At 49.0% G+C, this 24,505-nt stretch overlaps 1 protein-coding gene across 1 annotated transcript in view; it reads left to right on the top strand.

The window, feature by feature from the left end:
- Positions 1-24,277, top strand: part of LOC126524402 (uncharacterized) — an 89,925-nt gene extending 65,648 nt beyond the window's left edge. The window contains exon 5 of the mRNA XM_050172725.2: positions 22,722-24,277. Within this exon, the coding sequence (XP_050028682.1) occupies positions 22,722-24,001 (1,280 nt within the window). The 3' untranslated portion in view covers positions 24,002-24,277. The remainder of the gene's footprint in view (positions 1-22,721) is intronic.
- The last annotated feature ends 228 nt before the right edge of the window (positions 24,278-24,505 follow it).

Raw genomic sequence — 24,505 nt, 5'->3', positions numbered from 1 at the left:
CACACCGACCCGCACGCCCCTCTAAGTTCGACACAACACGAGCCGAACGTTGAAGTTCCTTCATCGATTCGAGGCAGTGTGGTAGGAGGCGTCAATGAAGCGAAGACGCCACTCGGCATAGATATCAGTGTTCATCAAGTCCCGAAACCACCATCCGCTCCCAAAGATACGAAAACGAGTACTCTACATTCAGCCCTTGCTGTTACACCAACTGTCGGACTTAGTCACAATGCGGAAGTTTCTCCTCATGCAAGTATGACAGAGTCGGCCGTCCCCCCTGCAGTCACCAATATAGTAACGACCCCCGGCCCTCTTACAGAAACAGGTCCGCTAACGAATCACACAGGCGTTACACTTGCAGATAACGCAACGGTGACTCTTAACCACACCGACCCACACGCCCCTCTTAGTTCGACACAACACGAGCCGAACCTTGAAGTTGTTTCATCGATTCAAGGCAGTGTGGTAGGAGGCGTCAATGAAACGAAGACGCCACTCGACACAAATACCAGTGATCATCAAATATCGGAACCACCATCCGGTCCCAAAGATACGAAAACGAGTACTCTGCATTCAGCCCTCACTGTTACACCAACTGTCGGACTTAGTCACAATGCGGAAATTTCTCCTCATGAAAGTATGACAGAGTCGATCGTCCCCCCTGCAGTCACCAATCTAGTAACGACCCCCGGCCCTCTTACCGAAACAGCTCCGCTCACGAATCACCCAGGCATTACATTAGTAGGTAACGCAACGGTGACTCTTAACCACACCGACCCGCACGCCCCTCTTAGTTCGACACAACAAGAGCCGAAACTTGAAGTTGCTTCATCGATTCGAGGCAGTGTGGTAGGAGGCGCCAATGAAACGAAGACGCCACTCGGCACAGATATCAGTGTTCATCAAGTCCCGAAACCACCATCCGCTCCCAATGATACGAATACGAGTAATCTACATTCAGCCCTTGCTGTTACACCAACTGTCGGACTAAGTAAAACTGCGGAAATTTCTCCTCCTGGAAGTACGACAGAGTCGGCCGTCCCCCATACAGTCACCAAACTACTAACGACTTCCGGCCCTCTTACTGAAACAGCTCCGCTCACGAATCACCCAGGCATTACATTAGTAGATAACGCAACAGTGACTCTTAACCACACCGACCCGCACGCCCCTCTAAGTTCGACACAACACGAGCCGAACGTTGAAGTTCCTTCATCGATTCGAGGCAGTGTGGTAGGAGGCGTCAATGAAACGAAGACGCCACTCGGCACAGATATCAGTGTTCATCAAGTCCCGAAACCACCATCCGCTCCCAAAGATACGAAAACGAGTACTCTACATTCAGCCCTTGCTGTTACACCAACTGTCGGACTTAGTCACACTGCGGAAGTTTCTCCTCATGCAAGTATGACAGAGTCGGCCGTCCCCCCTGCAGTCACCAATATAGTAACGACCCCCGGCCCTCTTACAGAAACAGGTCCGCTAACGAATCACACAGGCGGTACACTTGCAGATAACGCAACGGTGATTCTTAACCACACCGACCCACACGCCCCTCTTAGTTCGACACAACACGAGCCGAACCTTGAAGTTGTTTCATCGATTCAAGGCAGTGTGGTAGGAGGCGTCAATGAAACGAAGACGCCACTCGACACAAATACCAGTGATCATCAAATATCGGAACCACCATCCGGTCCCAAAGATACGAAAACGAGTACTCTGCATTCAGCCCTCACTGTTACACCAACTGTCGGACTTAGTCACAATGCGGAAATTTCTCCTCATGAAAGTATGACAGAGTCGATCGTCCCCCCTGCAGTCACCAATCTAGTAACGACCCCCGGCCCTCTTACCGAAACAGCTCCGCTCACGAATCACCCAGGCATTACATTAGTAGGTAACGCAACGGTGACTCTTAACCACACCGACCCGCACGCCCCTCTTAGTTCGACACAACAAGAGCCGAAACTTGAAGTTGCTTCATCGATTCGAGGCAGTGTGGTAGGAGGCGCCAATGAAACGAAGACGCCACTCGGCACAGATATCAGTGTTCATCAAGTCCCGAAACCACCATCCGCTCCCAATGATACGAATACGAGTAATCTACATTCAGCCCTTGCTGTTACACCAACTGTCGGACTAAGTAAAACTGCGGAAATTTCTCCTCCTGGAAGTACGACAGAGTCGGCCGTCCCCCATACAGTCACCAAACTACTAACGACTTCCGGCCCTCTTACTGAAACAGCTCCGCTCACGAATCACCCAGGCATTAAATTAGTAGATAACGCAACAGTGACTCTTAACCACACCGACCCGCACGCCCCTCTAAGTTCGACACAACACGAGCCGAACGTTGAAGTTCCTTCATCGATTCGAGGCAGTGTGGTAGGAGGCGTCAATGAAACGAAGACGCCACTCGGCACAGATATCAGTGTTCATCAAGTCCCGAAACCACCATCCGCTCCCAAAGATACGAAAACGAGTACTCTACATTCAGCCCTTGCTGTTACACCAACTGTCGGACTTAGTCACACTGCGGAAGTTTCTCCTCATGCAAGTATGACAGAGTCGGCCGTCCCCCCTGCAGTCACCAATATAGTAACGACCCCCGGCCCTCTTACAGAAACAGGTCCGCTAACGAATCACACAGGCGGTACACTTGCAGATAACGCAACGGTGATTCTTAACCACACCGACCCACACGCCCCTCTTAGTTCGACACAACACGAGCCGAACCTTGAAGTTGTTTCATCGATTCAAGGCAGTGTGGTAGGAGGCGTCAATGAAACGAAGACGCCACTCGACACAAATACCAGTGATCATCAAATATCGGAACCACCATCCGGTCCCAAAGATACGAAAACGAGTACTCTGCATTCAGCCCTCACTGTTACACCAACTGTCGGACTTAGTCACAATGCGGAAATTTCTCCTCATGAAAGTATGACAGAGTCGATCGTCCCCCCTGCAGTCACCAATCTAGTAACGACCCCCGGCCCTCTTACCGAAACAGCTCCGCTCACGAATCACCCAGGCATTACATTAGTAGGTAACGCAACGGTGACTCTTAACCACACCGACCCGCACGCCCCTCTAAGTTCGACACAACACGAGCCGAACGTTGAAGTTCCTTCATCGATTCGAGGCAGTGTGGTAGGAGGCGTCAATGAAGCGAAGACGCCACTCGGCATAGATATCAGTGTTCATCAAGTCCCGAAACCACCATCCGCTCCCAAAGATACGAAAACGAGTACTCTACATTCAGCCCTTGCTGTTACACCAACTGTCGGACTTAGTCACAATGCGGAAATTACTCCTCATGAAAGTATGACAGAGTCGATCGTCCCCCCTGCAGTCACCAATCTAGTAACGACCCCCGGCCCTCTTACCGAAACAGCTCCGCTCACGAATCACCCAGGCATTACATTAGTAGGTAACGCAACGGTGACTCTTAACCACACCGACCCGCACGCCCCTCTTAGTTCGACACAACAAGAGCCGAAACTTGAAGTTGCTTCATCGATTCGAGGCAGTGTGGTAGGAGGCGCCAATGAAACGAAGACGCCACTCGGCACAGATATCAGTGTTCATCAAGTCCCGAAACCACCATCCGCTCCCAATGATACGAATACGAGTAATCTACATTCAGCCCTTGCTGTTACACCAACTGTCGGACTAAGTAAAACTGCGGAAATTTCTCCTCCTGGAAGTACGACAGAGTCGGCCGTCCCCCATACAGTCACCAAACTACTAACGACTTCCGGCCCTCTTACTGAAACAGCTCCGCTCACGAATCACCCAGGCATTACAATAGTAGATAACGCAACAGTGACTCTTAACCACACCGACCCGCACGCCCCTCTAAGTTCGACACAACACGAGCCGAACGTTGAAGTTCCTTCATCGATTCGAGGCAGTGTGGTAGGAGGCGTCAATGAAACGAAGACGCCACTCGGCACAGATATCAGTGTTCATCAAGTCCCGAAACCACCATCCGCTCCCAAAGATACGAAAACGAGTACTCTACATTCAGCCCTTGCTGTTACACCAACTGTCGGACTTAGTCACACTGCGGAAGTTTCTCCTCATGCAAGTATGACAGAGTCGGCCGTCCCCCCTGCAGTCACCAATATAGTAACGACCCCCGGCCCTCTTACAGAAACAGGTCCGCTAACGAATCACACAGGCGGTACACTTGCAGATAACGCAACGGTGATTCTTAACCACACCGACCCACACGCCCCTCTTAGTTCGACACAACACGAGCCGAACCTTGAAGTTGTTTCATCAATTCAAGGCAGTGTGGTAGGAGGCGTCAATGAAACGAAGACGCCACTCGACACAAATACCAGTGATCATCAAATATCGGAACCACCATCCGGTCCCAAAGATACGAAAACGAGTACTCTGCATTCAGCCCTCACTGTTACACCAACTGTCGGACTTAGTCACAATGCGGAAATTTCTCCTCATGAAAGTATGACAGAGTCGATCGTCCCCCCTGCAGTCACCAATCTAGTAACGACCCCCGGCCCTCTTACCGAAACAGCTCCGCTCACGAATCACCCAGGCATTACATTAGTAGGTAACGCAACGGTGACTCTTAACCACACCGACCCGCACGCCCCTCTAAGTTCGACACAACACGAGCCGAACGTTGAAGTTCCTTCATCGATTCGAGGCAGTGTGGTAGGAGGCGTCAATGAAGCGAAGACGCCACTCGGCATAGATATCAGTGTTCATCAAGTCCCGAAACCACCATCCGCTCCCAAAGATACGAAAACGAGTACTCTACATTCAGCCCTTGCTGTTACACCAACTGTCGGACTTAGTCACAATGCGGAAGTTTCTCCTCATGCAAGTATGACAGAGTCGGCCGTCCCCCCTGCAGTCACCAATATAGTAACGACCCCCGGCCCTCTTACAGAAACAGGTCCGCTAACGAATCACACAGGCGTTACACTTGCAGATAACGCAACGGTGACTCTTAACCACACCGACCCACACGCCCCTCTTAGTTCGACACAACACGTGCCGGACCTTGAAGTTGTTTCATCGATTCAAGGCAGTGTGGTAGGAGGCGTCAATGAAACGAAGACGCCACTCGGCACAGATATCAGTGTTCATCAAGTCCCGAAACCACCATCCGCTCCCAATGATACGAATACGAGTAATCTACATTCAGCCCTTGTTGTTACACCAACTGTCGGACTAAGTCAAACTGCCGAAATTTCTCCTCCTGGAAGTACGGCAGAGTCGGCAGTCCCCCATGCAGTTACCAATCTACTAACGACTTCCGGCCCTCTTACTGAAACAGCTCCGCTCACGAATCACACAGGCGTTACACTTGCAGATAACGCAACGGTGACTCTTAACCACACCGACCCGCACGCCCCTCTTAGTTCGACACAACAAGAGCCGAAACTTGAGGTTGCTTCATCGATTCGAGGCAGTGTGGTAGGAGGCGTCAATGAAACAATGACGCCACTCGGCACAGATATCAGTGTTCATCAAGTCCCGAAACCACCATCCGCTCCCAATGATACGAATACGGGTAATCTACATTCAGCCCTTGCTGTTACACCAACTGTCGGACTAAGTCAAACTGCGGAAATTTCTCCTCCTGGAAGTACGACAGAGTCGGCCGTCCCCCATACAGTCACCAAACTACTAACGACTTCCGGCCCTCTTACTGAAACAGCTCCGCTCACGAATCACCCAGGCATTACATTAGTAGGTAACGCAACAGTGACTCTTAACCACACCGACCCGCACGCTCCTCTAAGTTCGAAACAACACGAGCCGAACGTTGAAGTTCCTTCATCGATTCAAGGCAGTGTGGTAGGAGGCGCCAATGAAACAAAGACGCCACTCGGCACAGATATCAGTGTTCATCAAGTCCCGAAACCACTATCCGCTCCCAATGATACGAATACGAGTAATCTACATTCAGCCCTTGCTGTTACACCAACTGTTGGACTAAGTAAAACTGCGGAAATTTCTCCTCCTGGAAGTACGACAAAGTCGGCCGTCCCCCATACAGTCACCAAACTACTAACGACTTCCGGCCCTCTTACTGAAACAGCTCCGCTCACGAATCACCCAGGCATTACATTAGTAGGTAACGCAACAGTGACTCTTAACCACACCGACCCGCACGCCCCTCTAAGTTCGAAACAACACGAGCCGAACGTTGAAGTTCCTTCATCGAATCGAAGCAGTGTGGTAGGAGGCGTCAATGAAACAATGACGCCACTCGGCACAGATATCAGTGTTCATCAAGTCCCGAAACCACCATCCGCTCCCAAAGATACGAAAACGAGTACTCTACATTCAGCCCTTGCTGTTACACCAACTGTCGGACTTAGTCACACTGCGGAAGTTTCTCCTCATGCAAGTATGACAGAGTCGGCCGTCCCCCCTGCAGTCACCAATATAGTAACGACCCCCGGCCCTCTTACAGAAACAGGTCCGCTAACGAATCACACAGGCGGTACACTTGCAGATAATGCAACGGTGACTCTTAACCACACCGACCCGCACGCCCCTCTTAGTTCGACACAACACGAGCCGAACCTTGAAGTTGTTTCATCGATTCAAGGCAGTGTGGTAGGAGGCGTCAATAAAACGAAGACGCCCCTCGACACAAATACCAGCGACCATCAAATATCGAAACCACCATCCGGTCCCAAAGATACGAAAACGAGTACTCTACATTCAGCCCTTGCTGTTACACCAACTGTCGGACTTAGTCACACTGCGGAAGTTTCTCCTCATGCAAGTATGACAGAGTCGGCCGTCCCCCCTGCAGTCACCAATATAGTAACGACCCCCGGCCCTCTTACAGAAACAGGTCCGCTAACGAATCACACAGGCGGTACACTTTCAGATAACGCAACGGTGACTCTTAACCACACCGACCCACACGCCCCTCTTAGTTCGACACAACACGAGCCGAACCTTGAAGTTGTTTCATCGATTCAAGGCAGTGTGGTAGGAGGCGTCAATGAAACGAAGACGCCACTCGACACAAATACCAGTGATCATCAAATATCGGAACCACCATCCGGTCCCAAAGATACGAAAACGAGTACTCTGCATTCAGCCCTTGCTGTTACACCAACTATCGGACTAAGTAAAACTGCGGAAATTTCTGCTCCTGGAAGTACGACAGAGTCGGCCGTCCCCCATACAGTTACCAATCTACTAACGACTTCCGGCCCTCTTACTGAAACAGCTCCGCTCACGAATCACCCAGGCATTACATTAGTAGGTAACGCAACAGTGACTCTTAACCACACCGACCCGCACGCCCCTCTAAGTTCGAAACAACACGAGCCGAACGTTGAAGTTCCTTCATCGAATCGAAGCAGTGTGGTAGGAGGCGTCAATGAAACAAAGACGCCACTCGGCACAGATACCAGTGTTCATCAAATATCCAAACCGCCATCCGCTCCCAATGATACGAAAACAAGTACACTACATTCAACCCTTGCTGTTACACCAACTGTCGGACTTGGTAACACTGCGGAAGTTTCTCTTCCTGGAAGTACGACAGAGTCGGCCGTCCCCCCTGCAGTCACCAATCTAGTAACGACCCCCGGCCCTCTTACAGAAACAGGTCCGCTAACGAATCACACAGGCATTACACTTGCAGATAACGCAACGGTGACTCTTAACAGCACCGACCCGCACGCCCCTCTTAGTTCGACACAACAAGAGCCGAACCTTGAAGTTGCTTCATCGATTCGAGGCAGTGTGGTAGGAGGCGCCAATGAAACAAAGACGCCACTCGGCACAGATATCGGTGTTCATCAAGTCCCGCAACCACCATCCGCTCCCAATGATACGAAAACGAGTACTCTACATTCAGCCCTTGCTGTTACACCAACTGTCGGACTAAGTAAAACTGCGGAAATTTCTCCTCCTGGAAGTACGACAGAGTCGGCCGTTCCCCATACAGTTACCAATCTACTAACGACTTCCGGCCCTCTTACTGAAACAGCTCCACTCACGAATCACCCAGGCATTACATTAGTAGGTAACGCAACAGTGACTCTTAACCACACCGACCCGCACGCCCCTCTTAGTTCGACACAACACGAGCCGAACCTTGAAGTTGCTTCATCGATTCGAGGCAGTGTGGTAGGAGGCGTCAATGAAACAAAGATGCCACTCGGCACAGATATCAGTGTTCATCAAGTCCCGAAACCACCATCCGCTCCCAATGAAACGAAAACGAGTACTCTACATTCAGCCCTTGCTGTTACACCAACTGTCGGACTAAGTCACACTGCGGAAATTTCTCCTCATGGAAATATGACAATGTCAGCCGTCCCCCTTGCAGTTACCAATCTAGTAACGACTCCCGGCTCTCTTAGAGAAACAGCTCCGCTGATTAAACACCCAGACGGAGAATTTCTAGATAATGCAACGGTAACACTTAATTACACCGACACGAACAGACCTGTAAGTTCAACGGAACCGGAACCACACCATGTTGTTCCTTCATCCATTCAAGGCAGCGTGGTAGGAGGCGTCAACGAAACGAAGACGCCACTCGGCACAGATACCAGTGATCATCCGGTCCCGAAACTAGCAACCGGTCCCGAAGAAACGAAAACAAGCATCATAACTTCAGTCCTCGCTGTCACACCCCCTACCGAACCAAATCATGCAACAAAAACTACAATCTCGGCATATACGCCGCCTACTGAAAATGGATCAATAAGTGAAACCTTCCATAAGACTGTGGATAAAGCGTTCATTGGAAGCTTCGCAGAAGAAACTGGTTCAAAAATGGAAGCACCTCCTTATGAACCCGTAGCTAAGGGGTACTCCGGAAACCAGAATAATGAAACGCAAAGTTCGGCTCACGAAGCACAGACAACCAGTGCTGCTGTCAGCACTCCGCACTTTGCAGCGCCAGACAATGTTACGGCGTCAGTAGACACAGTGAAGCGCCCTGCACTAGAGGGATCCTCTGCAGACCTTTTTCGAAACATAAGTTCCAAACTGCGGAATGAAGACAAAAGAAACGCCTTGCGGTCAAGCGTTCCGGGTATATCAATCGGCAATAATTCGATGCTATTATTCATTACTATTCTGGTCATAGCACATTCAACGCGCTTTTCCGTTATGTATCTCGCCATCTACAGTTAACACATCCAATGAAATGAATAGGCGTATATTTTGAAGCTGGCTAAGAACAAATGCGCTATATGACAGTTTGATTCGTAAACAAATGATGCTATACCGAGGTCATATGGGCATCTGAAAAACGTGCGTAGTAGTTCCCCTTGAGGTGCGAGACATCGCGCTGACTGTAACTCTTCACTGTCAATCCAACTGCAAAAAATTGTCAATAAAATCAGTGTTCAGTTGTGATCGTTCATATCTTTCAAGTTCAATTAAAAAAGAGGTACTTCAATGAAAAAAACTAAACAGGTGTTTGAAAAGTATAAGTCCTGTTATATTTACCCTCCGAATGCACTACCGGCTTCAAATGAAACGGGAACAGTGGAGAGCATAAGTGAAAGCATAGTGCCTGCCGTCCAGTCATCGTCATTAGAGAGTTATGCGGATTTACGGGCTAGCGCGCTCAGCGGGCGAGCAGAGACGACAGCGTAGCGCCGCACTAGTTTCAACTCTGCGATCCCTCGCTCGTTCGAAGGGACATTAGAGTGAAGTGAGCTGAGCAAACGCCTGAACAGAACTAAAGGTAGCGACATTCCTCCTCGCCCAGCCCCTCCTTCTTTTGCCTTCCTCGCGGCTCGCTCTTTCTGTCGTCGCTCGCCCTCGCAGTTTGGCCGTTCGCTCCAGGGCCACCCAATGAGTTACACGAGGTGAGACATTAATAAAATTGTTGGGTGTTTGCACGTGGATTTTTCCCGTATTTAAGGCTTGATTATTGTGTGCTGTGGTAGGAGCGCTGACGGAACGCTATGGAACTGGCAGAACCAGATGATATTTGTGCTCTTTCGGCGAGTAACTGCGCACGTGTTTTGCCGCTTCGGGCTGGCGGCCTGCTTCTAGTTGAAAGCATTTTGAGACTAGTTCGGTGGACAAATTCCTTTTAGTGTGGAGTACTAGCCCAAAACTTAGAACTATTTGTCTCGCTAATCATGTATGCGTGATGTACACGATGTTCATGTACCTGCCACAGCTTTATTTCAGTGTTGTGTCGTCCACGACTAGTGTACCGGCAGGCAAAAAATACTACTGCGGCTTGCACAGATCTAGCCGCTTCGCGAGGTATTTCTATTCACTCATGAACAGGTTTTCCCAATACACGCTCAAGACGATGCGTTTGCGTGTGTGCAGCAGTACGTAGCTGCCGATTCAACAACTCAGAAGTGTTTGCACTACTCGAAGTGTCTACATATGTACTTGCGTCTGCCGAATCAACTGCTGTGTTCCAAGCTTGTGCAGCTTCACATTTCAATCATTACAATACCATGATGAGTTAACGCTAGGCGCAACATGTTCGCCTGATTAACGCGAGCATCATGCAGAAACATGCGCGATCAACGCAGGGCATCTCAACTATTTTCGTCATTTCCTCATGACGCTGGCATTTCTTTATGTAGTGAAACCGGTCCTACGCTTCTATTACAAACTGGTTCCCTTGGCTCTCAAGCGCAAACGTCACTGTAGAACCTGTGACGTTCGCACTTGAGTTATTGCTCAGCGGATTTACGGGCCAGAGCGCCCAGCGGGCGAGCGGAGAGAGCAGCGAAGCGCCGCACGAAAGGGAGAGCTTTAGTTCAGCCATCCCTCACTCGGTCGAGCGGAGCGCTTTGCTGCTCCAGCTGTCGAACAAGGTTGCAGTTACTGGGAAAAGATCCGTGCGCTCACTTGAGGTTCTCGATCGCGGTCATTCGCTTGCAATCGCCGCCAAACGACTTGTTTGTGAAGCCTCTCCCACGACACACAAGTCCTCCTCCGTTGTGCAATACCTCCGTGGCTTTTTCGTCTGCAGGTGAGCCAGCGCCACGTCTGAAGACGACGCCGACGAGATGTCACTGGCGTTCATGCGCACGGTCCCCATTCCCTTCGCAGCTACGTTGGTCCGCTGCGCGTGCTCCGCTGGGGAGAGAATAGAGGGAGCGAGCGAAGTGCTGCATAAAAGCGCTGGTCGCCCCAGCGTACCGCACATGCGCAGTCGCGTCTACGATGGCCCGCTGAGCTATAACTCTCTACTGTCGGGCGCGCACGTCCAGTTTGACCGCACTGTGCGATCATACTTCCCTTTTACTGCGAAGCTGTTCATGGCTTGGTTCTGGCGGACCATGTCCACATGGGCATAGACTAACAATTTATACTCCTCTTCACCGCTAACCCCTGTTTTTCAAGTTATGTACAATCCTCGCCACGAGCGCCGTCCCTCTCCCGACATTGCGCAGTACCGGGCGCGCTCTCTTCGGCGGCCACCTGTATGGCGCACCAGCAAGAAGCTTAAGCCCGCCGACAATACATCCATCGTCATCGTGGGAGGCTTCAATGTCGATATGGGCAGACTCAACGGGACGTGGATACTCATCTTCATGTTGTTAGAGCGCTTTGGCCTCAAGTTTTTCACCGATGTCACCGTACCCACCATTCGTCATCGATGGTGCGTCGGCGTAGCCTTCGGGAAGAACATTAACACAGTGCAAGTGCAACCACTTGCCTTGTACCACAGGCATCAGAAGACAGTGATTGCAATGGCCACGAAATAAATGATGACAGCCAGGATCTTTGAGTAGATGTCTCATTATTCGCCCTATATTAAACTCATAATATTAAAATTCTACATGGCAAATCCGCAACATAGGAAAAGCCCTGGATAGCAAAACCAGCCATAGCTGAAGCTTCGATGCGCTTCCCTCTTCACAGGCTGGAAGGGATCTCAATTTTTTTTCTGTTCTGCCTCTCTTTTATTTGAACGCGAGAAAGGAAATGTCAAATAAAACTGAAGCTACGTTATCACTGCACATGGCGAGGATTATCGCCCGGGACTGCAAAATTGTATGTGCTAGCAGCAAACAGTTCTGCACCCATGATACCTAAGGCTTCATTTTCACTTTGCATAGGCAGCTCTCTGAACCATAATTGTACATTTTATTTGTTTTACATCACATGTGTGGTCTGCTAAACAAATACAGTTTCCCTACTGAACGGTCACTGTTTCGTGATTGCAGCTTGTGCACTCAAGTGAAAGCTAAAAACTTTTACTAGTGATTCTTCTTAATTAGCTTTTTGGAAACTCAGATTTTTCATACTTAATACCTATCTCTTCCTTAACAGCACCTCAAAAGGCAGGAGACGATTATCACCCTCAGGCGGCTTTTAATAGAAATGTTAACGAACAAAGTATACTTGTAAAATGGATTCGTGCAGCTTGAGTGCATACGAAATACTATGATGCAACAAATAAGAATTGATTTAAGATATATTATATTGTCAGCCATATATTATTTCGACCCGCTGCGGTGCCATAGTGTCTATGGGGTCGGGCTGATAAGCACGAGGTCACGGGACCGAATTCCGACCACGGAGGCCGCCTTTCGATGGAGGCGAAATGCGAAAACACCCGTGTACTTAGAATTCAGAGCACGTTAAGGAACCCCAGGTGGTCCAAACTTCCGGAGTCTCCCACTACGGCGCGCCTCATTATCGGATCGTTGTTTTGGCACGTAAGACCCCACAATTAGATTTTTTTTTACATTTTTTCGCTTCTTGTTGATGACTGTTTTTCACCGCATTACAGTTTTAATCAAGCATTATTCGGCGTATTACGTTCGCCCATTAAAAAGCATATTCTTCACTTATCATCCGACAGTGCTTGTTTCTTCACCACCAGCCACAACGGGGCATTATAAAAAAAAGTTCTTTGCACCCAACCACAACAACAACAAGCTTATTGAGCGTTGCAAGTGTCGTTTTGAAGGAGGTTGGATTGTTGTATTTATATAGGAGGTTAAGGAGGTAGGAGACGTTAAAAGACAAATCCAGCAATAGTGCTACGGAACAATATGTGCGATCACGAAAAGGCGAGCAGTGCGAAGACGACGACGATGAGAAGCTAGCGCGGGCTGTTGCCTCTTGGCCAAGCGCAGCGTATTTTCTTGTAAATATACTTGTACATAGCTTTTCGTCTGCGTCTTCCTACGTAACATATCTGGTGGAGGTGGACGTTCCCTGTACCTCGTCACGGAGCTTCGCAGTGGACGGTACGTCGAGCCTTCCTTCATGGCTCCCGGCGACGACAACCGGACTCCCCCGGCTCCGACACCTGCTGCCACTTCGACGACCTACATCACTCTCCCCGCTCCCCGTGATCCTGGCGTATTCTCGGGCAAAGATGGGGAAGACGTCGATGACTGGATCAGCCTATATGAACACGTCAGCCGCAATAACCGGTAGGACCCTACTATTATGCTCGCCAACGTAGTCTTTTACCTCGGTGGCACACCTAGAGTTTGGTATCGCACGCACGAAGATGAGCTCACCAGTTGGGATTCACTTAAGGCACAGCTTCGGGACTTGTTCGGCAAACTCTACGGTCCCCAGCCCCGTCGCTCCTATTCGCCAACTCCCTTCGGACGCCGCTCCCAGCCGGAAAACTAGACGATGCAGCGCCTCGAGGTGACGCTGCATTGCTCCCTACGCCGCCTAATCCTCTACTGACGTTGCCCACTCATCTGAACCTTCTTGACGTGCAAGTCGACGGTGTTTCTGTGTCTGCACTCATAGACACTGGGGCGCATTTGTCCATAATGAGCGCTGACCTTCGTAACCGGCTCAAGAAAATTATCACGCCCGCCACGACACCTGTTGTCCGTGTCGCCGATGGCGGAACAGCCCCCGTAATTGGTATGTGTACCGCCCGCGTCTCCTTCGCCGATTGCTCAACAATCGTGCTATTCACAGTCATCGCCCACTGTCCCCATGACATCATCCTCGGCTTAGACTTCCTCTCCGCACATTCTGCTCACATCGATTGTTCCGCCAGTACTCTCCGCCTTGACCTGCCTGTTCTGGATCCTGCTGAACCACACCCCAGTCGCCTCAGTTCCGTCGACTTCGTTCGCTTGCTACCTTCGGCACTGACCTACGTTGACCTAGTGTCTTCCCCACCAGTCCCCGACGGTCACTACATCGCGGCTCCTATGCAAGACGTCCTCCTTACACACGGGATCACAGTACCTCATACAATTTTATCTATTACGGCGAATTGCGTCTGCCTGCCAGTGGTCAACTTTGGCTTGACGACACAAGTGCTGCCACGCGGGATGTCTCTGGCCCAGCTTTGCTCATTCGCGGATCACTCAGTAGCATCCATTGCAGTAGACGACACTTCATCCGATGCTCCTCTACCATCGCAGTCGGCAAATTGTACCATCGCTGACTTACAGAAAGTGATTGCGCCTGACTAGCCGTCCGAGCACGCTCGTGAACTCTACCGCGTTCTGTTTTCCTACCACGATATTTTTGACTTTAACGATCGTCCTTTGGCCCAAACTACAGCTGTCAAACATCGCATTAATACCGGCGATGCCCCTCCTATTCATCGCCGCCCGTATCGAGTGTCACCAGCTGAGCGTCAAGTTATTCACGCAGAAGTTCGCAAAATGCTTGCCAAGAACATTATTGAACCATCATATAGTCCATGGGCGTCACCTGTTGTACTGGTCGAAAAGAACGATGGCTCATGGCGCTTTTGCGTGGACTATCGGCACCTTAACAGGGTTACCAAAAAGAACGTGTATCCCCTACCTCGGATTGATGACGCCCTTGACTGCCTCCACGGTGCTCGCTATTTCTCCTGTATTGATCTTCGCTCCGGCTACTGGCAGATTGCCGTGGACGATCCCGACCGCGAGAAAACTGCTTTTGTAACACCCGACGGTCTTTATCAATTCAAAGTGATGCCGTTCGGTCTATGTAACGCCCCTGCCACTTTTGAACGCATGATGGACTCCCTTCTTCACGGTTTCAAATGGTCCACGTGCCTGTGCTACTTGGACGACGTTATAGTATTCTCCCCAACGTTCGCTACGCACCTCGAGCGCCTCTCAGCAGTCCTGGACGTTTTTCGTCGAGCCGGTCTGCAACTCTGCGCATCGAAGTGTCAATTCGGCCGTCGCCAGATTACCGTCCTTGGACATCTCGTTGACGCGAACGGAGTGCAACCGGACCCAGGCAAGATCCATGCTGTTGCGCACTTCCCTGTTCCGAAGTGTGTCAAGGATGTGCGCAGCTTCATCGGCCTTTGTTCGTACTTCCGCCGTTTCGTGAGAAATTTCGCCGCCATAGCACGACCACTAACCAAGCTTTTGAAAAAAGACGCACCTTTCCAGTGGGGCGATAACGAGGCCTCTGCATTCTCACTACTAATCGACATTCTCACAACGCCTCCCGTTCTGGCCCATTTCGATCCTTCTGCGCCTACCGAAGTCCGTACTGATGCCAGCGGTAAACGGAATCGGCGCAGTACTGGCACAACGCCAGCATGGCCACGACCGTGTTATCGCTTACGCCAGCAGGCTCCTCTCACCCGCGGAGCTCAACTATTCCATCACTGAGCGTGAGTGTCTGGCTCTAGTTTGGGCGGTTGCGAAATTCCGCTTCTTCTTATATGGCCGACCCATTTCCGTTGTCACAGACCATCACGCGCTTTGCTGGTTATGCTCACTGAAAGATCCTAGAGGAAGACTTGGTCGCTGGGCCTTACGCCTCCAAGAATATTCCTATACTGTCACCTATAAATCTGGCCGTCTACACAAGGACGCTGACTGCCTGTCTCACTACCCGGTCGACGAGCCTGACGACGCCGACTGTAGTACCGCCGACGGCATTTTCTCTGTGTCTGCCTTCGCTAACATCGCCGATGAGCAGTACCGAGACCTATCGCTGCGAGCACTTATCGAGCGTCTGCGCTCAACACCTACCGACGCATCCGTTCGCCGATATGTCCTCCAGGGCGGCATTCTGTATCGAAGGAACTTCCTCCCTGACGGCTCTGATCTTCTTCTTGTCGTGCCAAAACATCTACGACAGACTGTGCTCTTTAAGATGCATGACGCACCCACTGCAGGACATCTTCGGGTAACCCGCACGTACGACCGCGTCCGCCGCCGCTTCTATTGGCCTGGTCTCGCTCGCTCCGTTCGACGCTATGTTGCTGCCTGTGATCCCTGCCAGCGTCGGAAAGCACCTCAGGTGCTACCTCGCGGTCATCTCCAGCCGATCACCGTCCCTGTAGAACCGTTCTTTCGTGTTGGATTAGACCTGCTCGGCCCCTTTCCCACGTCATCCTCTGGGAACAAATGGGTAGTCGTCGCGACTGATTATGCCACCCGATACGCTATCACTCGGGCTCTCCCTACCAGTTGCGCCACTGACGTCGCGGACTTTCTCTTGCGCGACATTATCTTGCTTCATGGCGCCCCGCGACAGCTGCTTACTGACCGTGGTCGAAACTTCCTCTCGAAATTTATCGCTGACATTGTGCGTTCCTGCTCCATTCAACACAAACTGACTACCTCATACCATCCTCAAAGCAATGGCCTGACAGAGCGGTTAAACCGTACTCTTACCGATATGCTGTCCAAGTACGATTCCAAAGACCACCACAACTGGGACATTGCCCTTCCTTACGTAACATTTGCGTACAATTCTTCCCGGCACGACATCGCCGGATTTTCTCCATTTTATCTACTGTACGGTCGTGAACCTACCTTGCCCCTAGACACAGCACTTCCTCCTGCTGCGATCTCAAGAAGCGAGCATGCACGCGACGCCATCGCTCTCGCCGACCATGCACGCCAGCTTGCCCGTGCTCGACTGACGGCCTCACACTCAGCAGTGTCATTACAACGCCCGCCATCGTGACGTATAGTTTTCGCCTGGCGCGCTCGTGCTCCTGTGGTCGCCCTCCCGTCACGTCGGACTTTCAGAGAAGCTCCTTTCGCGATACACAGGGCCCTACCGCGTGCTGCGCCAGGTGACGCCTGTGACTTACGAAATTGCTCCTGTGGGTTCAACCTCGTCCTCTCTTCTGGCATCAAGTGATGTCGTGCATGTCAGTAGGCTCAAGGCCTACTACACTGCTTCCGAGTCCGATCTTTAGTCGCTCTGGGACGGCGCTTTTGCAGCCGGGGGTAATGCTACGGAACAATATGTGCGATCACGAAAAGGCGAGCAGTGCGAAGACGACGACGATGAGAATTAAGCTAGCGCGGGCTGTTGCCTCTTGGCCAAGCGCAGCGTATTTTCTTGTAAATATACTTGTACATAGCTTTTCGTCTGCGTCTTCCTACGTAACAATATAATTACTTATATGGATGAGATAGTTCAAGTGGCTGAGGAGTTCTATAGAGATTTATACAGTACCAGTGGCACTAACGACGATAATGGAAGAGAGAATAGTCTAGAGGAATTCGAAATGCCACATGTAACGCCGGAAGAAGTAAAGAAAGCCTTGCGAGCTATGCGAAGAGGGAAGGGAGCTGGAGATGCTCAGGTAACAACAAATTTGTTGAAGGATGGTGGGCAGATTGTTCTCGAAAAACTGGCCACCCTGTATACCCAATGCCTCATGACCTCGAGCGTACCGGAATCCTGGAAGAACGCCAACATAACCCTAATCCATAAGAAAGGCGACGCCAAAGACTCGAAACATTATAGACCTATCAGCTTACTGCCTGTTGCCTACAAAATATTTACTAAGCTAATCACAAATAGAATGAGGAACACCTTAGACTTTTGTCAAACAAAGGAGCAGGCAGGATTTCGTAAAGGCTACTCAACAATAGACCATATCCACACTATCAACCAGGTGACAGAGAAGTCTGCTGAATATAATCAACCCTTATATATAGCTTTCATTGATTACGAGAAAGCATTCGATTTAGTCGAAACCTCACTAGTCATGGAGGCATTACGGAATCAGGGTGTAGACGACCCGTCTGTAAAAATACTGAAAGATATCTATAGTGGCTGCACAGCCACCGTAGTCCTCCATAAAGAGAGCAACAAAATTCCAATAAAGGAAGGCGTCAGGCAGGAATAAACGATCTCTCCAAAGCTATTCGCGGCATGTTTACGGGAGGTATTAAGAGACCTGGATTGGGAAGAATTGGGGATAAGAGTTAATGGAGAACACCTTAGTAACTTGCGATTCGCTGATGATATTGCCTTGCTTAGTAACTCAGGGGACCAATTGCAATGCATGCTCATTGACCTGGACAGGTAAAGCAGAAGGGTGGCTCTAAAAATTAATCTGCAGAAAACTATAGTAATGTTTAACAGTCTCGGAATAGAAAAGCAGTTTACGATAGGTAGCGAGGCACGGGAAGTGGTAAGGGAATGCATCTACTTAGGGCAGGTAGCGACCGCGGATCTGGATCATGAGACTGAAATAATCAGAAGAATAAGAATGGGCTGGGGTGTATTTGGCAGGCATTCTCAGATCATGAATCATTATCCCTCAAGAGTAAAGTGTATAATAGCTGTGTCTTACCAGTACTCACGTACGGGGCAGAATCCTGGAGGCTTACGAAAAGGGTTCTACTTGAATTGAGGACGACGCAACGAGCTATGGAAGAAAGCATGACGGGTGTAACGTTAAGGGATAACAAGAGAGCAGACTGGGTGAGGGAACAAACGCGAGTTAATGACATCTTAGTTGAAATAAAAAAAAAGAAATGGGCATGGGCAGGACATGTAATGAGGAGGGAAGATAACCGGTGGTCATTAAGGATTACGGACTGGATTCCAAGGGAAGGGAAGCGTTGCAGGGGCGGGAGAAATTTATGTGGGCGGATGAGATTAAGAAGTTTGCAGGGACAACATGGCCACATGACCGGGGTAGTTGGAGAAGTATGGCAGAGATCTTTGCCCTGCAGTGCGCGTAACCATGCTGATGATTATGATGACGTTTTGAAGGTGTCACTGTCTTCCGGCCAAACGTCCATAGGCCGCTGGACATTACAGGCGCTATCTTATTATGTCCGCCCGAAGAAACAATTGAATTAATTAAAAAGCACACTTACCTCTCATTTATGAAGTCGTTGTTGGTAATACGTCTGTTCACCACACTTTGTAACCGTTTCAATTCTCACGATGCGCACGGGTGAGGAACTACCGAAATTGAAAAAAAAAAAGCTTGTGCAGCCTTGTTTAATGCATTCGTCAATCGTCCTAAGTAATCAATAGTTCGTCTTTATTGACGACCCCATCTTGCCCTTGTGACCTCTATTTTGTCAACAGACTTTGAAGAGCGCCTTCTTTTTCTTATTTCTTTGAGTCGAATCGAATTCTGGGGTCTTGCGTTCAAAACCCGAATTTGATTATGAGGCAAGTTGTAGTGGATACTCAGAATTAATTTTGACCACCAGGGGATCTCTAACGTGCCCCCAATGCACGGGACACGAGCGTTTTGCATTTCGACCCCAGGGAAATGCAACCGCCGCGACCTCGCGCTTAGCAGCGCAGCACCATAGCCGCTGCGCCATCGCGGCGGATGAGTCTTTGTTACTTTTTATTGCAAACGTGTGCCGTTTACATATAGACATTCAGTTGAAAAATAGCGCTCGTGTCTTCCCTTCTCGCTCTTCACTGGAGTTTCGTGGTGTAAATGAGGAATCTGTACTTCATTTCAAGTGATCGCTGATTTTCGTAGAGACTCACTAGATAAGGTGTCGCACACTGTTCCGCTGTTCAAGAGACCTGCCACTAAGGAGTGATTTAACATTATTCTACGCTGCGCTAGGCATGCTGGGTGGACATGCTATCCGGTGCTTTAGCTTCTGCTTTGAACAGGCTTCAGACTTGTACAGGTGACAGAAAAGTGTCTAATAGTACCTCATTCAAAATGACAAATCATTACAATGACCAATTATTGCCCCATGAAAGTAATTGAGCAATTACTAAAAAGTGATTTAATCACTTACACTTTACTTCCTTCCCTACTTTTATTGCCATTGCACACATAAAGTAAATAAAGAGCTTCTCCTGGTTCTTTAAGTGCGTCCTCTGCAGCTCTGCGTACCCTGCAGAAAAGACACTGAAACTTCCCTCAGTGTGCACAATGGAGGCAAGTTATTGTGTTTACTAGAGGCTGCGATGCTCTCACGTGGGTCGCTTCAGTGTTGCTCGGGCAGCGGGAAGGCGCACCGCGATGGGGCCAATGAAAAACTGAAAAAATCATTCATACGATAGGCGATCTACTGGCATAAATGCCGCAATTAGCCTTTGATATGGAGCCATAGAACCGCAATTTCAATTTGTCGACTAGTGGGCCTCAACCTCACCGGCACCTTCACTCCGAGTTCTTAGCCACTTAGCACTTAAACGATGAATTGTAACGGTCTCAGCAGGTGTACACCTTCCATTTGCCTGGGTCCCTGCTCACTTGGGAAATCCCGACGCAGAGGAAGCGTATAACGTGGCCCGACGGTTGACAAACCGGGTTGCGCTCTCGGTTAAACAGGACCCCCCCCGCCCCCCCCGCCCCCCCCCGAGAGGAAAAGTAGTGACTTCCTACAACGAACTTATTAAAATATATGATGAGGACAGTAGAGTATACTTTACACGTCGCAGAAACCTCACGAGAGCGCACGCCACTGTCCTCCCCCGTATTTAAGATGACTGCCTTATGACTCCTCATCGCTTAGCGATCTTCACAAACGGAGAGGTTAACCCAATAAGCAAAAACTGCGACAACGCCGTAGCGAACCAAAGCCACATCCTCTGGGAATGTGAGGGTCTCGCCCCAGCCGGAGAGCTACTGCCAGCTCCCTCAGAAACGACATGGGAGACCCCCCGAAGAAAAAATAAAAAAAGCGATCAATGCCTGGGCGGAGGAGGTTGCCGCACGCAAACGGCTGTCGGCAAAGCCCTGCAATTTCTCGTCAATAATGTTGTTTCCTCTTCACGTTCTTCCACAGAGTTACCAAATCTGTTAAATGGTTTAAAACAACGCTGCATTGTATTAATCCCTCAAAATGATCTTGGTGTGTTACATTTGCAAAATAAGGTGTATTTGTCTCCTACACTTTACACATTGGGAACTGCACGTTCAACGGACACACATTGCTGTCTATAATGGAGAAGACATAGACTGCATTAAGCTGAGATTTGAGCAAGAGCTGCCACCACCTATGAAGGCCACTGAAAACGGTTTCCCAGACAGGTGTCAAAACCTGCATGCCGCTGATTGTTTAAAGCTGATCACTGATGTGCATATTTCAGAAACCTTTAGTGTGTGAATTGCATATGATGGTCATTTTCTATCACCATCAGCAGTAGCAGCAGCATGTTTTCATATCCACTGCAGGACGGAGGCCTCTCCAGGGATCTACAATTACCGTTGGCTTGCGCTAGGTGAATCGAGTTTCTGCCCGCAAATGTCTTAATTTCATCACTCCACCTGATTTTCTGCCGTCCTCGACTGCACTTTCCTTTCCTTAGAACCCAGTGTGTAATTGTATTTGTTCACTGGTTGTCTGCCCTACGCATTACATGGCCTGCCCATGTCCATTTCCTTTCTCGTAGTGTAAAGTAGAGATCAGGTATCGCCGTTTGCTCTCTGATACACTCCGCTGTCTTCGTGCTTCTTCAAGTCCAACCCTACATTTTCCTTATATTGCTATTCAGCGGTCTTTAAATTGTTCTCGAGCTTTTGTTAACCTTTAAGTTTCTGCCTAATGTGTTAGCATGGGTAGAATTCACTGAATCTACCCTTTCCTTTTCGACGAAATTGGTTAGCTTCCAATAATGATTTGGTTATGCCTGATGTATGCCCTCCAAGGCATGTTTGTTCTATAAATTTTCTTCTCGTGATCACGCCTATTTTTATATTCCTGCCATATTCTGACGACTTCCACTCCACGTCAATTAAATAAAATTTTTTCTGTCTGAGTTGATTAAAACTGCGTTGCCTGTTACACGTTGTTTCGCCAATAAAGTAACAGATTAAACTGATTCAACATAATTTATTATTAAAAGAAGTAATTTAGCTATAGTGGGCGCTACCGAATAAACAAGGTAATTGCCAAATAACAAAACTACCAAGAAGTGCAACTGATTGCAAACTATTAAACGCATGTATTTGCTTACGTACAAATTTGACCTATGCATAACAGTTCCGCACAGAGTCGAGGCCACGGCAAAAGAAAATGGAACACGATGAACTGCGTCCAGACATAGTGCCATACAGTACTGAATAAAAAGCTTAAAATCAAACTTCATCTTAAGGCTCGAACGCAACCTAGCTAACTGCCCTATTGACGATTAGCTACAGTTAGCAAGTTCTGGAAGGTAGTTTATACGCCACGAGTTCTGGTACACTGTTCTCAAAGCGAACGGTGCCATTGATGCTTGACGCTTCCGTCGTTTTGTCGCCTACAGAGCCACTTCTCTACAACAGATTTGTTTCCTGACATAGAAGAAATAAATTATGTTAGTTCGCCGTGATAGCTGTCTATGGCTTCTCTAAAATCTACGTGGGAAGCCTTTTCAGCCTCAAGCACTCATCGTCATATTCGCATAAAAACTGAATATTTAATAAGCGCTCTTATGCCCGGATTTAAACTCGCCTTTAGACAAACGTTTAGCGCAATGAGGCCGCGCGTTCTTATTATGTGCTCATAATGGCACGAAGCTGACCAAAATGGAATTTCTCACACATTCATTCATTCACGTTATCCTTTCCTTTTGGCGCACTATTCCAGGTGTCCACGTGAAGGGTGCTCAAGCAACCAAACATTTCAGCGCGATCTCCACTGCTTTTTCTCCGGAATTGAACGTGAAATCAACGGCCCTTACTGGAGTACCACACACGTCTCTCGCGCAACTTGACCATTCAAAGGTAACGAAAACTATCTCGACGCTGTCATTAAGTAGCAGTGATGCATCGACGCCTACCCACGAGGTTGCACAACTGAAGACAGTGACCAAAGGAGAAGAACCAAATGTATTCAATAAAACAACAAGCTCTTCGTCACACAACGAAACGGTTACCGCGCAAAGTATGTCTCCAGAAAGCAGTCCAGCGAAGAGCACCTCAAAAACGGGGACACAGCCTAAAAGCTACACTCATAGCGTGTACACAAACAGTGGCGGGCCTCCACCTCCATCTTTTATACTGCACAGCGGTCAGCCAACCCCAGATGGAGCCTTTCTGGACAAAAATAAGATAGACTCTATACGTTCTGTAGCAGCAAGTGCTTCCACGTCGGCGTCAAGCATCCCAGGAATGGCACATGGAAATATACACACAGATGGGAAAGCAACTAGCGGCATTCATACAACCGCGCCTACCGAGAACAATGGCCAATCTGGTGACAGCTCACGAAATCTTGACAACGATTCAATAAAAATCCATGTGCCAAAGACTCAGGCGCTATTTCCACCTAGTGTGCCAACATATATCACTATTCCAGGTGACAGTGCACTTTCATCATCCAAAGTGGCCACGACGGGAGGCACGCCTACTTCGAACACTGAAATAACAGCTGCTAGTACAACTGCGGAACATTTAAGCCAAACAGAAAATACTAATAATGGAGCAGCCTCGACAAATTCGATGAGAAAACAAACATCCCACGGAAATGCCCTCAGCAATTTCTCTGCGGCTCATGTTGGATCGATTATTCAGGCGCTCCGTAGTGCTGGAAATAAGTGGTTTAATAGAACCAAACCGTCTGTGCCTGATAGCACAGCGCCTCCTGAAGCCACAACTACAAAATACTCTGAAAAGGTTACTAAACCAAGCGAAACTTCAATGTCCGTGGAGGTAATAAATGCTCCTCTGACAAGCTCTGCTGCGGCAAGTGCGACGCATCCTCCGACCGAAAACGAGAGTACGCCGGTTAAAATCACAAACGGTCATTATGTTGTGGGCAACGCGAGCTCAAGTGCCGCTGATGTACCGACCGGAAGATATTCTATGCCGTTTGCTTTGCTCATGGTTTTAGCCAATTACTGGCTGTGCTTGCCAAATTTTCTGTAGCTCACCATTAGTAACAAATGTTCCAGAATAGTTCGGGAGCAGCTATAGTAGTAAATGTAGTGCGAAGTCATATGCATTAGTGTCCTAATGCACAATCAGTACAGCAAAGACCAATACGCGTGATGAATAAATGTCAATTCTCATTTCAACGTCACACTCTCGTTGAGGACGTACACAAAGCACGAATGCCCTTAGTCTTGGAAGTTGTAACTCCTTCTTTTCTGTAACACAGCCGGTTTCTACAGCAGCGAAATAAAAGTGACTTTCAAATCATAAGCAGTTGTGTTTTGAATTGTTTTCCACATGAATCCTACGTTACATTTCATTGGAAGCTTGTCTATGTACACTCTAAACAAAAGTACTCGGCTCTCAAAGTTTTACGAACAAATCTCATCTCAGACAGGCAGCTGGAGATCCGAGAGGCATAAAGGCAGACGAGCAGGCGGCAGCGCCGGTGCTCTATCCATGTTCAAGCACCAAACCACGTTTCTTTTGTTTTTGTTT

Source organism: Dermacentor andersoni, chromosome 3 (genome assembly GCF_023375885.2).
Source record: "Dermacentor andersoni chromosome 3, qqDerAnde1_hic_scaffold, whole genome shotgun sequence".
In the NCBI taxonomy this organism is placed as follows: domain Eukaryota; kingdom Metazoa; phylum Arthropoda; class Arachnida; order Ixodida; family Ixodidae; genus Dermacentor; species Dermacentor andersoni.
This window is presented reverse-complemented; position numbering and strand designations above follow the sequence as displayed.